General features: G+C 44.6%; 1 protein-coding gene across 3 annotated transcripts in view; it reads left to right on the forward strand.

Annotated features, from left to right (window-relative positions):
* LOC110499902 (apoptotic protease-activating factor 1) overlaps positions 1 to 11934 on the forward strand; it is a 70213-nt gene extending 58279 nt beyond the window's left edge. For 2 of the 3 annotated variants that reach the window (XM_036957158.1, XM_036957160.1), the window contains one exon: positions 9752 to 11934. In XM_036957158.1, coding sequence (XP_036813053.1) covers positions 9752 to 9898 — 147 coding nt within the window. In that variant the 3' untranslated portion in view covers positions 9899 to 11934. The remainder of the gene's footprint in view (positions 1 to 9751) is intronic. The other variant, XM_036957159.1, reaches the window with a different exon arrangement.
* The last annotated feature ends 2220 nt before the right edge of the window (positions 11935 to 14154 follow it).

Raw genomic sequence — 14154 nt, forward strand, 5'->3', positions numbered from 1 at the left:
TCTCTGTTCCCCATGCCTACTAATGGCATCTCTCCTCTCTCACTCTCTGCCTCTGTCTCTTTCGCTCACTCTTTTACTCGCTCACTTTGTGTCTCTCTCTCTCTCTCTGTCTGTTTCTCCCTCTCCCTTTCTCTCAGGTGTTCATTCTCTTTCTTTCACTTTTCATCTCCCCATTGAAACCCCTCTCTCAATCTCTCTCTCATTCCATCATAAGCTGTGTATCAGGGGTAAGAATTGGGTAAAACATGTGAGCTTTCTGCTTCTCTCTCTCTGTCGCTCTCTCTCGCTCTCTCTCTCTCGCTCTCTCGCTCTGTGTTATGGTCGTTAAGTGTATGCTAACAAGACCCAGGTGGCCAGTGAGGGGGAGGGAGAGAGGAGCCGAGGTTAATATGACCTTCCCCTGGAAAGGGAGAAAAGAAAGAGTACATTCGTGAGTGAGAGAATCATAGAGGAGGAAGGGTGGGAGTTAGCGAGAGATAGGTAAGTTGTGTGATTGGTGTCCCCCATAAAGCTAAATAATCCATCTGTAAATATCTTGTTCAGTTGCTGAAACCCTGTTAATAATGTTTAATAGTCAGTCGGCTAACAATATTGGACGAGAAATGTATATTATATTGATTGGTCCGTTCAAGTCTCCTGATGTAACGTCACAAACACCTAGTTTAGTAATAAAAAGGCTCTCAGTTGCCTTCCCATGACAACGGTGCATTTTCTAATGCTTGTAGATACAGCATTCTTACACCACAATCTATGTCGGTAAATAGATTGGATGAAGTCATCTGATAAGACATGGTGGAGGGAGTCAGTAGGAGAGAACCTTGTCAGTGTAGATCTGTTGTTCCTCCCCAGCCATAACACCACGTACTGATAGTTCCCAACAGAGAAGCTGCATGAGAGCCATGCCACACTCCACGCAGAGCAGAGACATGCCTCTAAAAATACACACACACTACCTGTCACATCACATACTTTAAATCACAGTTCTGTGCTATGTGGTGGCTTTGTGTGTATGTGGGTTTGGGGTGGGTGTTTTTTGATTTTGTTTGAGGTTTTGTTTTTAGGCTTGTGTTTTTGTATAAATTAAATGTGTATTTCGGATAGAATTACGATCAGACACAGTACAGTTATTATATTTGTGTGTTCATATTTTTCTGATTCCAAGATCAAAAGCTACATCTCGGTCTTTGAAAAAGCCAGCTATTGTCACCGTTCCCTTGAGTAAGGACCACCCAAACTGCTCATTGACTGCTCTCTGCTCCAGCTTCTCCAACTTAATGTGTGTTTGCGTGTACACACACATTCTAATGTATAAAGCATAATATGTTAGGTACAAAATGACGTAGTTTAGGAGTGCAGACAGCCGGTCTCTAACAGACAGACAGATCTCGTGGGGTTTGGTAAAAGCAGAAGACTAATTTCTGTCTCGGTTGAACTAATAAAGTATTCTTCTTCTTCTTCAGCTAGAGCCGTGATCTAGCCTTGTTCAGCCTTTGCTATGTCCCAGAAGGTACCCTATTCCGTTGAGAGTACACTACTTTTGACCAGAGCCCTATCTAAGCAGTGCACTATAAAGGGAATAGAGTGCCATTTGGTTGGCAGCCCTGAGTTTGGCCTAGCTACAGTATATCTCTTCTCAGGCTCATGGCGTAAACACAACATGATGTAGTGACATATTTATCCCCCCAAAGCCTGTTGTTACCATGCTCCTCTCGTTAACTCTGGGTTAATTGTCTTTGGCTGTGGGAGAGAGAGGGGTTATACCTTATACCTTACATCCCGGGACGAGATGGAGAGAAAGAGAGGCAAGATGTGGGAGAGAGTTAGGGAAGAGAGGGAAGGGGTTGGGGAAGAGCGGGAAAGGGTTAGGGAATTGAGGGAAAGGTAGGTGGAGACAGGAGAGAAACACACACGCAGACAGACCGGCAGACACGCGCACCGGCAGACACGCGCACCTGCAGACACGCGCACCTGCAGACACGCGCACCTGCAGACACGCGCACCGGCAGACACGCGCACCGGCAGACACGCGCACCGGCAGACACGCGCACCGGCAGACACGCGGACCGGCAGACACGCGGACCGGCAGACACGCGGACCGGCAGACACAGACAGACACGAAGACAGACAGACACGAAGACAGACAGACACGAAGACAGACAGACACGAAGACAGACAGACACGAAGACAGACAGACACGAAGACAGACAGACACGAAGACAGACAGACACGAAGACAGACAGACACAAAGGTAGAGGGTTAGGGAAGAGTGGGAAAGGTAGAGGGTTAGGGAAGAGTGGGAAAGGTAGAGGGTTAGGGAAGAGTGGGAAAGGTAGAGGGTTAGGGAAGAGTGGGAAAGGTAGAGGGTTAGGGAAGAGTGGGAAAGGTAGAGGGTTAGGGAAGAGTGGGAAAGGTAGAGGGTTAGGGAAGAGTGGGAAAGGTAGGTGGAGACAGGAGAGAAACACACACGGTCTTGCCAGGACAGAGTACATATTCATATAGAAATTGAGACAATGCCATCCTTTCTGAGAAAGAGGTGGAGAGAGGAAGGGATGGAGAAAGGGAGGTAAAAAAAAGGACTGACAGAGGGCAAGAAAGAATGAGATGGGAAGATCGAGGAAGACTGAGAGAATAATAGAGGGAGGGGAGAGAGAGATGGAGGAGTTAAAGGATTAACTGTGCATCAATATTTCAGTGGGAGCCTTTGTTGAATAATGCAGCCGTTGCGTCAGACAGTGTTTCCCTTTCTCCTCACACACACACACACACACACACACACACACACACACACACACACACACACACACGGGCATTGACATACATACACTGAGTGTACAAAACATTAAGAACATGCTCTTTCCATGACATAGACTGACCAGGTGATTCCAGGTAAAAGCGTATTGATGTCTCTTGTTAAATCCACTTCAATCAATGTAGGTGAAGGGGAGGAGGCAGGTTAAAGAAGGATTTTCAAGCCTTGATACAATTGAGACATGGATTGTGTGTGTGTTCCATTCAGAGGGTGGATATTTAAGTGCCCTTAAACGGGTTATGGTAGTAGGTGCCAGGCGTACCAGTTTGAGTCAAGAACTGCAACGCTGCTGGGTTTTTCACGCTCCACAGTTTCCCGTGTGTGTCAAGAATGGTCCACCACAGAAAGAACATCCAGCCAACTTGACACAACTGTGGGAAGCATTGGAGTCAACATGGGCCAGCATCCCTGTGGAACTCTTTCAGCACCTTGTAGAGTCCATGTCCTGATGAATTGAGGCTGTTCTGAGGACAACATTGAGGGAGGTGGTGTTCATATTTGGTACATCAGTGTACAGTTGTAATATAGGCCTACAGTGTACTGGTATTCACCTAGTTCACCCACAGTTCTCTCACCTTTTATTTGATCATCTCTCTCCCTCCATCTCCTTTCCTGTGGCTGCCTTGTCCCAGAGCCTGTAGGAGTTGAACAAGAGCAAGGGAACTGTACGCATTATCCCTGGGCACTTCGTCTGAGTGTGCTCTCTTAAGAGAGATTGCTCACCCACATATAAACACCTGCCTCTCCATCTCTCTCTCTCCTTCCCTATTTCTCTCTCTCCTCCCATCCAACTATCTCTCTCTCTCACTCACTCACTCACACACACACACACACACACACACACACACACACACACACACACACACACACACACACACACACACACACACACACACACACACTGTTGTGTTGTGACTGGGCCAGGCAGGCTGTGTTTCTATCATGTAAGTCTGAGTTTTTCCCTGGGCAGCTTCAATAGACAGACCTGCTCAGCTCTGCAAAAGCTGGAAGCACCTGTCACAGCCAGTTTATTCCAGTGGGCTGGGTTATGGTTGTTTCTACACATACTGACACACACACATACGCTCAGTATACAATCCTGCATATTAACATACTGACACACACACATACGCTCAGTATACAAGCCTACATACTGACACACATACTCTCAGTATACAAGCCTGCATATTAACATACTCACACACACACATACGCTCAGTATACAAGCCTACATACTGACACACATACTCTCAGTGTACAAGCCTGCATATTAACATACTCACACACACACATACGCTCAGTATACAAGCCTGCATATTAACATACTGACACACACACACATACTCTCAGTATACAAGCCTGCATATTCACATACTGACACACACACACACACACACACTCTCAGTATACAAGCCTGCATATTCACATACTCACACACTCACACACACACACACACACATACTCTCAGTATACAAGCCTGCATATTCACATACTGACACACACACACACACACACATACTCTCAGTATACAAGCCTGCATATTCACATACTGACACACACACACACACACATACTCTCAGTATACAAGCCTGCATATTCACATACTGACACACACACACACACACATACTCTCAGTATACAAGCCTGCATATTCACATACTCACACACACACACACACACATACTCTCAGTATACAAGCCTGCATATTCACATACTGACACACACACACACACACACACACACACACACACACACACACACACACACATACTCTCAGTATACAAGCCTGCATATTCACATACTGACACACACAAACACTCCGTATACAAGCCTGCATATTCACATACTCACACACACACACACACACACACACACACACACATACTTTCAGTATACAAGCCTGCATATTCACATACTGACACACACACATACGCTCAGTGTACATGCCTGCATATTCACATACAGACACACACAGGCTCATTCTAGTGTACTGTATTCACTCTAGCATAAGCTAATAAGCTAGGCACACACAGTACATATAGACACACACAGTACATAGACACACACAGTACATATACAAATACATTTAGTCAGTGTGTGTGTGTGTGTTAGACGGGTTGTTATTCTATATTAGTATATCCACGTAGATATCATCATCAGTGTTAATTTTAGAAGACTTGGCAGGAGGGGGCAGCAAGCTGTGCTGTTGGATTGGAAAGTTTTCTAACTTATGAGAACTCAAGATGGCACACACACACACAAGTTACAAACACACACACATGAAGAAAAACAGAGCTTACAGTACACGTATGCGCGCACACACACACACACCAGGACATTGCATCTTTCTGCTTCGCTAACACCATCATAAATCAATGGCAGCACAGTAATAGTGTTCATATCAGCAGCACCATCTGTTCTATAGAGGACACACACACATTCCATCATGACTTATACTGCAGTATTCTCTTGGTGGTCATTAGACCGTTGTCAAATAAGGCTCCTCTTGTAGTGTGTGTCTGTGTGTACCTATAGTACAGTGACTATGTCCCTGTCATGTTCGTTCCCTCCCTTGCCCCTGTCTTCCCCCGTGTCATGTACCCCACATGTACACACTGTCCCCAGCACGTTGTTTCATTGAAAAATACTGCACCAAACAGCTTAGTTAGATGTACAATTGATACTGCACCAAACATCTTAGATGTAAAATTGCACAACTAAGATCTCTTCGGCAAAATGTCAAAATTAGTGACAGATTTCTTGGAATAATTCAGACTATTTTGAGGAAGTATATCCTGGCTACGGCATGTCAAAATGGACAAACAGTACAATTTCTGCTTTTTTTTTGCTGGTTGTCTGTCTTTATTCTCATCCCTTGCTGGTTGTCTGTCTTTATTCTCATCTCTTGCTGGTTGTCTTGTCTTTATTCCGACCCCTTGCTGGTTGTCTTGTCTTTATTTTCATCCCTTGCTGGTTGTCTTGTCTTTATTCTCATCCCTTGCTGGTTGTCTTGTCTTTATTCTGACCCCTTGCTGGTTGTCTTGTCTTTATTCTGACCCCTTGCTGGTTGTCTTGTCTTTATTCTCATCCCTTGCTGGTTGTCTTTATTCTTATCCCTTGCTGGTTGTCTTTATTCTCATCCCTTGCTGGTTGTCTTTATTCTCATCCCTTGCTGGTTGTCTTTATTCTCATCCCTTGCTGGTTGTCTTGTCTTTATTCTCATCCCTTGCTGGTTGTCTGTCTTTATTCTCATCCCTTGCTGGTTGTCTTGTCTTTATTCCGACCCCTTGCTGGTTGTCTTGTCTTTATTCTCATCCCTTGCTGGTTGTCTTGTCTTTATTCTCATCCCTTGCTGGTTGTCTTGTCTTTATTATCATCCCTTGCTGGTTGTCTTGTCTTTATTCTCATCCCTTGCTGGTTGTCTTGTCTTTATTCTGACCCCTTGCTGGTTGTCTGTCTTTATTCTCATCCCTTGCTGGTTGTCTTGTCTTTATTCTGACCCCTTGCTGGTTGTCTTGTCTTTATTCTGACCCCTTGCTGGTTGTCTTGTCTTTATTCTCATCCCTTGCTGGTTGTCTTTATTCTCATCCCTTGCTGGTTGTCTTTATTCTCATCCCTTGCTGGTTGTCTTTATTCTCATCCCTTGCTGGTTGTCTGTCTTTATTCTCATCCCTTGCTGGTTGTCTTGTCTTTATTCTGACCCCTTGCTGGTTGTCTTGTCTTTATTCTGACCCCTTGCTGGTTGTCTTGTCTTTATTCTGACCCCTTGCTGGTTGTCTTGTCTTTATTCTCATCCCTTGCTGGTTGTCTTTATTCTCATCCCTTGCTGGTTGTCTTTATTATCATCCCTTGCTGGTTGTCTTGTCTTTATTCTCATCCCTTGCTGGTTGTCTTGTCTTTATTCTGACCCCTTGCTGGTTGTCTTGTCTTTATTCTGACCCCTTGCTGGTTGTCTTGTCTTTATTCTCATCCCTTGCTGGTTGTCTTTATTCTCAACCCTTGCTGGTTGTCTTTATTATCATCCCTTGCTGGTTGTCTTGTCTTTATTCTCATCCCTTGCTGGTTGTCTTGTCTTTATTCTGACCCCTTGCTGGTTGTCTTGTCTTTATTCTGACCCCTTGCTGGTTGTCTTGTCTTTATTCTCATCCCTTGCTGGTTGTCTTTATTCTCATCCCTTGCTGGTTGTCTTTATTCTCATCCCTTGCTGGTTGTCTTTATTCTCATCCCTTGCTGGTTGTCTGTCTTTATTCTCATCCCTTGCTGGTTGTCTTGTCTTTATTCTGACCCCTTGCTGGTTGTCTTGTCTTTATTCTGACCCCTTGCTGGTTGTCTTGTCTTTATTCTGACCCCTTGCTGGTTGTCTTGTCTTTATTCTCATCCCTTGCTGGTTGTCTTTATTCTCATCCCTTGCTGGTTGTCTTTATTCTCATCCCTTGCTGGTTGTCTTGTCTTTATTCTCATCCCTTGCTGGTTGTCTTGTCTTTATTCTGACCCCTTGCTGGTTGTCTTTTGATCAAAGGATATTTAGAAGAGAGATTGATGAGTGTTTGAGAGACTAGGAGTTTTTGTGCGCACATGAGTGTGTGTGTGTGGAGGGAGCTGTTTTTCTTTCCTCTGAGACTTAATCACACTTCGCTCCCCCTCTCCTCTCAGTATGGGGTACCACCTCCTCCATCACGAGAAGCTGTCAAATAGGAAGAACAGTACTAGTTTTATATCCATCCGTTACTACAAAAACCTTCTCCTCTGTTGTCAACAGGCAGGCCACAGGCACACACGCACATAGATACACACACAACACTCCAAGTGCAGCACTACCTAGAGTTATCTAGGGTTAAAAGCATTGCTGAAAGCAGTAACTATCTATATCCATGGGTCCATATCTGTGTTGCCCAGTCTGGGATTAGAATCAGCAGTCTTACAGCTACAGTACAGGGTTTATTTATTATTAACTCGCCTCACTGTCTAGCTCTCCTCTCTCTCCAAATATTTATATGGAAAAGGAGGGGGAGAGAATAAAATGAGAGATGGAGAGAAAGAGATGAATTTAGAGACATCTTAGTGGTGTTAAATATTGAAGACTTTTGTCTTGTTGTGTTGCATGGTTATGTAAGTGATCTGAAAGGGAATCACCTACCGGACCTTCTCCATCTCTCCTTCTCTCCTTCCCTCCATCTCTCCTTCCCTCCATCTCTCCTTCTCTTCTCCACAGAAGCATACCTCATTAATTCAAAACAGACATCCTGTTGTTCCTCCTATTTGTTTTAATGAGACTCTCCATTCCTCAGTCTTCATAGATCTAGAATAGTCAGCTTGAGGCCTTATGGAGCTCAGTCACCCCACTTCACTGCAGCCTGCTCCATACGCTGCTCACACAGTGGTGTTGGTATTCCACAGACCGTGGCCGAAACCCCTGCAGAGGTTTGTAGTGTACAGACCGAGCCATTACACAGCGTGGGCCTCACACTCATAGACTAGAGATAGGGGGGGTACAGAGTGGCAGACAGTCAGGCACACCACACACAAAAATACACAGAAATATTAATGAATCATACAAACTCCTCAAACACACAAAAGGAGTCTCATTTGCGTATGTGTGTACTTGAGTACAATGGTACAAGGGTACTACTACTAATACTGCAACAGTTGACGCTGCACACACATTCTCGGAGACAGACTTTTTCCTCTAACCCACAATAACAGCTGGGTCTTACAGTCAGACTTGTCCTGGTTTTTCCTCAGACCCACAATAACAGCTGGGTCTTACAGTCAGACTTGCCCTGGTTTTTCCTCAGACCCACAATAACAGCTGGGTCTTACAGTCAGACTTGTCCTGGTTTTTCCTCAGACCCACAATAACAGCTGGGTCTTACAGTCAGACTTGTCCTGGTTTTTCCTCAGACCCACAATAACAGCTGGGTCTTACAGTCAGACTTGTCCTGGTTTTTCCTCAGACCCACAATAACAGCTGGGTCTTACAGTCAGACTCTTCCTGGTTTTTCCTCAGACCCACAATAACAGCTGGGTCTTACAGTCAGACTTGTCCTGGTTTTTCCTCAGACCCACAATAACAGCTGGGTCTTACAGTCAGACTTGTCCTGGTTTTTCCTCAGACCCACAATAACAGCTGGGTCTTACAGTCAGACTTGTCCTGGTTTTTCCTCAGACCCACAATAACAGCTGGGTCTTACAGTCAGACTTGTCCTGGTTTTTCCTCAGACCCACAATAACAGCTGGGTCTTACAGTCAGACTTGTCCTGGTTTTTCCTCAGACCCACAATAACAGCTGGGTCTTACAGTCAGACTTGAACTGGTTTTTCCTCAGACCCACAATAACAGCTGAGTCTTACAGTCAGACTTGAACTGGTTTTTCCTCTAACCCACAATAACAGCTGGGTCTTACAGTCAGACCTGTCCTGGTTTTTCCTCCGACCCACAATAACAGCTGAGTCTTACAGTCAGACTTGGCTTGGTTTTTCATCAGACCCACAATGGAGTTGAGGAAGTGGAAATATGTTCTGCAGGGAGATAAGTGGTGTGATGATGCTGTCTGTTTTCATTGGCTTGATAAAAGAGCGAATATGAATATTATTCTGGGAAATGTGGAAGATTGGCATGTCTTCGTTTGAGACACCTCCTGCGCGCACACTTGATATGATTGACTTGGTGCATTTTGATAGTGGATTCCTGAGAGGTGGAACTTCAATGAAAAAATGACAGCTTAGCAGGTCGCATTAAACAGAATCGGTTAGCAAACGTATGTGTGTGTGTGTGTGTGTGTGTGTGTGTGTGACAAGACCAAACTGCATCACTGATCTATTATCAGACGGGCTCTTACAGGGTACTGTACAGCAGTGGTAGGAGCTTAGAGACACACTTAAACTGATAATTCTCTCACTCTGTCTCTCTTGCCCCTGCTCTCTCTCTTGCTCTCCCTCATAGTGGTGGAACGTGGAGAAAGGAGAGGCCCTCCAGACCTTCTACCCGACAGGAGCCAATCTGAAAAGGATCCACGTGTCACCTGACTTCTCCACCTTCGTCACCATCGACAATATCGGAATCCTCTACATCCTTAAGAAGGTGGAATGAGAGGGAGGCATAGCTCATTAGTCTAAAGTGGTTTCCTTATAGCTCATTAGTCTAAAGGGGGCGTAGCTCAATAATGGAAATAGTTCTCGTCTCCTCTCCTTGCATTGATCTGAAAGAGCCAGACAGGTGAGAGCCAATGTCTGTTAGTCATCTGCCATGTTGCTTTAGCCTGCGTTCTCAGATCAGAGTAGGTGAAGAACAGGAGATCTGCTAAAGGACAATCATTTCTCCTGCTCTGCCTTCTGCATGCCACAACAGTCAAACAATCACAACAAAATACATCATTTCTCCTGCTCTGCCTTCTGCATGCCACAACAGTCAAACAATCACATTAAATACATCATTTCTCCTGCTCTGCCTTCTGCATGCCACAACAGTCAAACAATCACATTAAATACATCATTTCTCCTGCTCTGCCTTCTGCATGCCATAACAGTCAAACAATCACATTAAATACATCATTTCTCCTGCTCTGCCTTCTGCATGCCACAACAGTCAAACAATCACATTAAATACATCATTTCTCCTGCTCTGCCTTCTGCATGCCACAACAGTCAAACAATCACATTAAATACATCATTTCTCCTGCTCTGCCTTCTGCATGCCATAACAGTCAAAACAATCACCGCAAAATTGATATCCTGCCAAAATGAACTATTCTGCTTTTCTTATTGTATCAGGGGACCATAGACAAAAAGCATTTGATTCTTACTGCACTGGGGTAAATTGCATGCAATATGGAGAGATTTTTCTATGCTCTTTTTAACTAGGAAAATCTATGCTATAATGAAATGCACCAGCATTATCTGTTGTGATTCTACAGGGATGTTGTCAAACACAGTGAATTGGTTTTGTATTTCTAAGTGCCCAATTAGTCTTTTGCTTTGTTAATGTCGTGGCACTCTGCAAATGGTCATGATTGTGTTCCGTCGTCTTAAACAAAGTACATGTATTTTTCCCTGTGAAGTTTGGGTGGCAGGGAGCCTAGCGATTAAGAGCGTTGTGCCAGTAACCTAAAGGCTGCTGTGTCAATCTGAGCCGACTGGATGAAAAATCTCTCTATGCCCTTCAGCAACACACTTAACCCTAATTTGCTCTTGTAAGTCGCTCTGGATAAGAGTGTCTGTTGACTAAAATCTAAAGGTCTAAACCTGTGTATTTGGACTAACTAAAGCCTTAAAGATGGATTCCGCAGTATGGGGAAGCCTACCCACCACTTAAAAAAAAAAATCAAACCTTGACCTAAGGCATTTGTCAGAATAGCATCTGTCGACTATGTTTACTATCAAGTTCAATACTGTTTAGGACATTTTATACACTAATTATATCAATAGAGCCTGTTTTTTGTTTGTTTGTACAAGTCCTTTTTTATTGTATATATCTTGCTTTCATACATTTAGTTTTCTTATTACTACTGATCCTCGCTCTAGTGAGCTTTGTAGGAAGGCACTATGATTTATCTCTTGTGGTCTGTATCAAGAACATGGCCTTGTTCCAATACTTTGACAATGCGTCCTTCCTTCCTTGCTTCCTTCCTTCCATCGTTGCTTGTCGTCATCTCTGATCTGACGCTATTGAATAGCTGACCGATTGCTTCCACTTCATGGTTGACAATCCAGAGTCATTTCAAATCTGTGAATTTTTGAAAGGAAAGGATGCGTTTTCAAAGTATTCAATCTGGGCCTTGTTTTTGATGTCAGAACATGTGCTCTTACCTATTGGTGCTTTAAACTCAGTGCAAGTAAAACATCAGAGGAGGTCTCTCCCTGTCAATCAAATCTGTGAAGTCACAAGGTGATCTCAGGACATGAATACTGTTATGGTAAAGTGCTTGTGTGTGGTCTGTAATGTAAAATGTTTAATTCTCTAAGGTATTATAAGACAGCAGGTGGCTTACATACTCCTCTAAATGTGTCATTAAATCATTTGATGTTCACTGTCCAGAGCATAGGGTCGTATTTGATCTGCACTGAACAAAAAAAACACATGTCAAGTGTTGGTTTCATGAGCTGAAATAAAACATTCCTGAAATTTTCCATATGCACAAAAAGCTTATTTCTTTAACAAATTTGTTTACATCCTTTTTAGTGAGCATTTCTCCTTTGCCGAGATGATCCATCCACCTGACAGCTGTGGCATATCAAGAAGCTGATTAAACAGCATGATCATTACATATAAGGCCATTCTAAAATGTGCTGTTTTGACACACAACACAATGCCACAGATGTCTCAAGTTTTGAGGGAGCGTGCCATTGGCGTACTGACTACAGGAATGTCCATCAGAGCTGTTGCCAGAGAATTGGATGTTCATTTCTCAACCATAAGCCGCCTCCAACCTTGTTTTAGAGAATTTGGAAGTACGTCCAACCGGACTCACAACCGCAGACCATGTGTAACCACACCAACCCAGGACCTCCACATCTGACTTCTTCACCTGCGGGATCATCTGAGATCAGCCACCTGGACAGATGATGAATCTGTGGGTTTGCACAATCAAATAATTTCTGCACTGTCAAATGTCTTAGAGAAGCTCATCTGCGTGCTCGTCGTCCTCACCAGGGTCTTGACCTGACTGCAGTTCAGCGTCGTAACCGACTTCAGTGGGCAAATGCTCACCTTCGATGGCCACTGGCCAGTGTGCTCTTCATGGATGAATCCCAGTTTCCACTGTACCGTACAGATGGCAGCGTGTATAGCGTTGTGTGGCCGAGCGGTTTGCTGACATTGTGAACAGAGTGCCCCATGGTAGTGGTGGGGTTATGGTATGGGCAGGCATAAACTACGGATAATGAACACAATTGCATTTTATCAATGGAAATTTGAATACACAGAGATACCGTGACGAGATCCTGAGGACCATTGTCGTGCCATTCATCCCCCGCCATCACCTCATGTTTCAGCATGATAATGCACGGCCCCACATCGCAAGGATCTGTACACAATAACTGGAAGCTGAAAATGTCCCAGTTCTTCCATACTCACCAGACTTGTCACCCATGATGCATTTTTAGAATGCTCTGGCTCAGCATGTTCCAGTTCCCGCCAATATCCAGCAACTTCGCACAGCTATTAAGAGGAGTGGGACAACATTCCACAGGCCACAATTAACACCCTGATCAACTCTATGCGAAGGAGATGTGTCATGCTGCATGAGGCAAATGGTGGACACACCAGATTCTGACTGGTGTTCTGATCCACGCCACTACTGTTTTTTTTAAGGGATCTATGACCAACAGATGCATATCTGTATTCCCAGTCATGTGAAATCTATAGAATAGGGTCTAATTAATTTATTTCAATTGACTGATTTCCTTACATAAACTGTAACTCAGTAAAATCTTTGAAATTGTTGCATGTTGCGTTGATGTTTGTGTTTAATGGATAAGAGAAGTTAGATCTGAAGCAGTTTGAAAGAAAAATGCAAAAGATGTTCAACTACGATGATGATGTGTAGACTAGCCATATTGTGTGTGTGTGTGTGTGTGTGTGTATGTCAGAGAGGAGATGCTGCTGACTGTAGAGGCTGCATGGCTGTCAGTGTTAGCTCCTCCAGGGAGGGAGTACTGGATTAGCTAGCTGCTGACACAATGTTGGTCACGCTCCGTCTGCTCCTGACACATCCTTCTGACAGACCGCTGATGGGTCGACAAGCCCAACATACCTGTCTCCTTATACCACGCTGCCTGTCTCCTTATCCCACGCTGCCTGTCTCATTATACCACGCTGCCTGTCTCCTTATACCACGCTGCCTGTCTCCTTATACCACGCTGCCTCTCTCCTTATACCACGCTGCCTCTCTCCTTATACCACGCTGCCTGTCTCCTTATCCCACGCTGCCTGTCTCCTTATCCCACGCTGCCTGCCTCCGTATACCACGCTGCCTGCCTCCTTATCCCACGCTGCCTTCTCCTTATCCCACGCTGCCTGTCTCATTATACCACGCTGCCTGTCTCCTTATACCACGCTGCCTTCTCCTTATCCCACGCTGCCTGTCTCCTTATCCCACGCTGCCTGTCTCCTTATCCCACGCTGCCTGTCTCATTATACCACGCTGCCTGTCTCCTTATACCACGCTGCCTGTCTCCTTATACCACGCTGCCTCTCTCCTTATACCACGCTGCCTCTCTCCTTATACCACGCTGCCTGTCTCCTTATACCACGCTGCCTGTCTCCTTATACCACGCTGCCTCTCTCCTTATACCACGCTGCCTCTCTCCTTATACCACGCTGCCTGTCTCCTTATACCACGCTGCCTG

The sequence above is a fragment of the Oncorhynchus mykiss genome, chromosome 21 (assembly GCF_013265735.2).
Source record: "Oncorhynchus mykiss isolate Arlee chromosome 21, USDA_OmykA_1.1, whole genome shotgun sequence".
Classification (NCBI taxonomy): domain Eukaryota; kingdom Metazoa; phylum Chordata; class Actinopteri; order Salmoniformes; family Salmonidae; genus Oncorhynchus; species Oncorhynchus mykiss.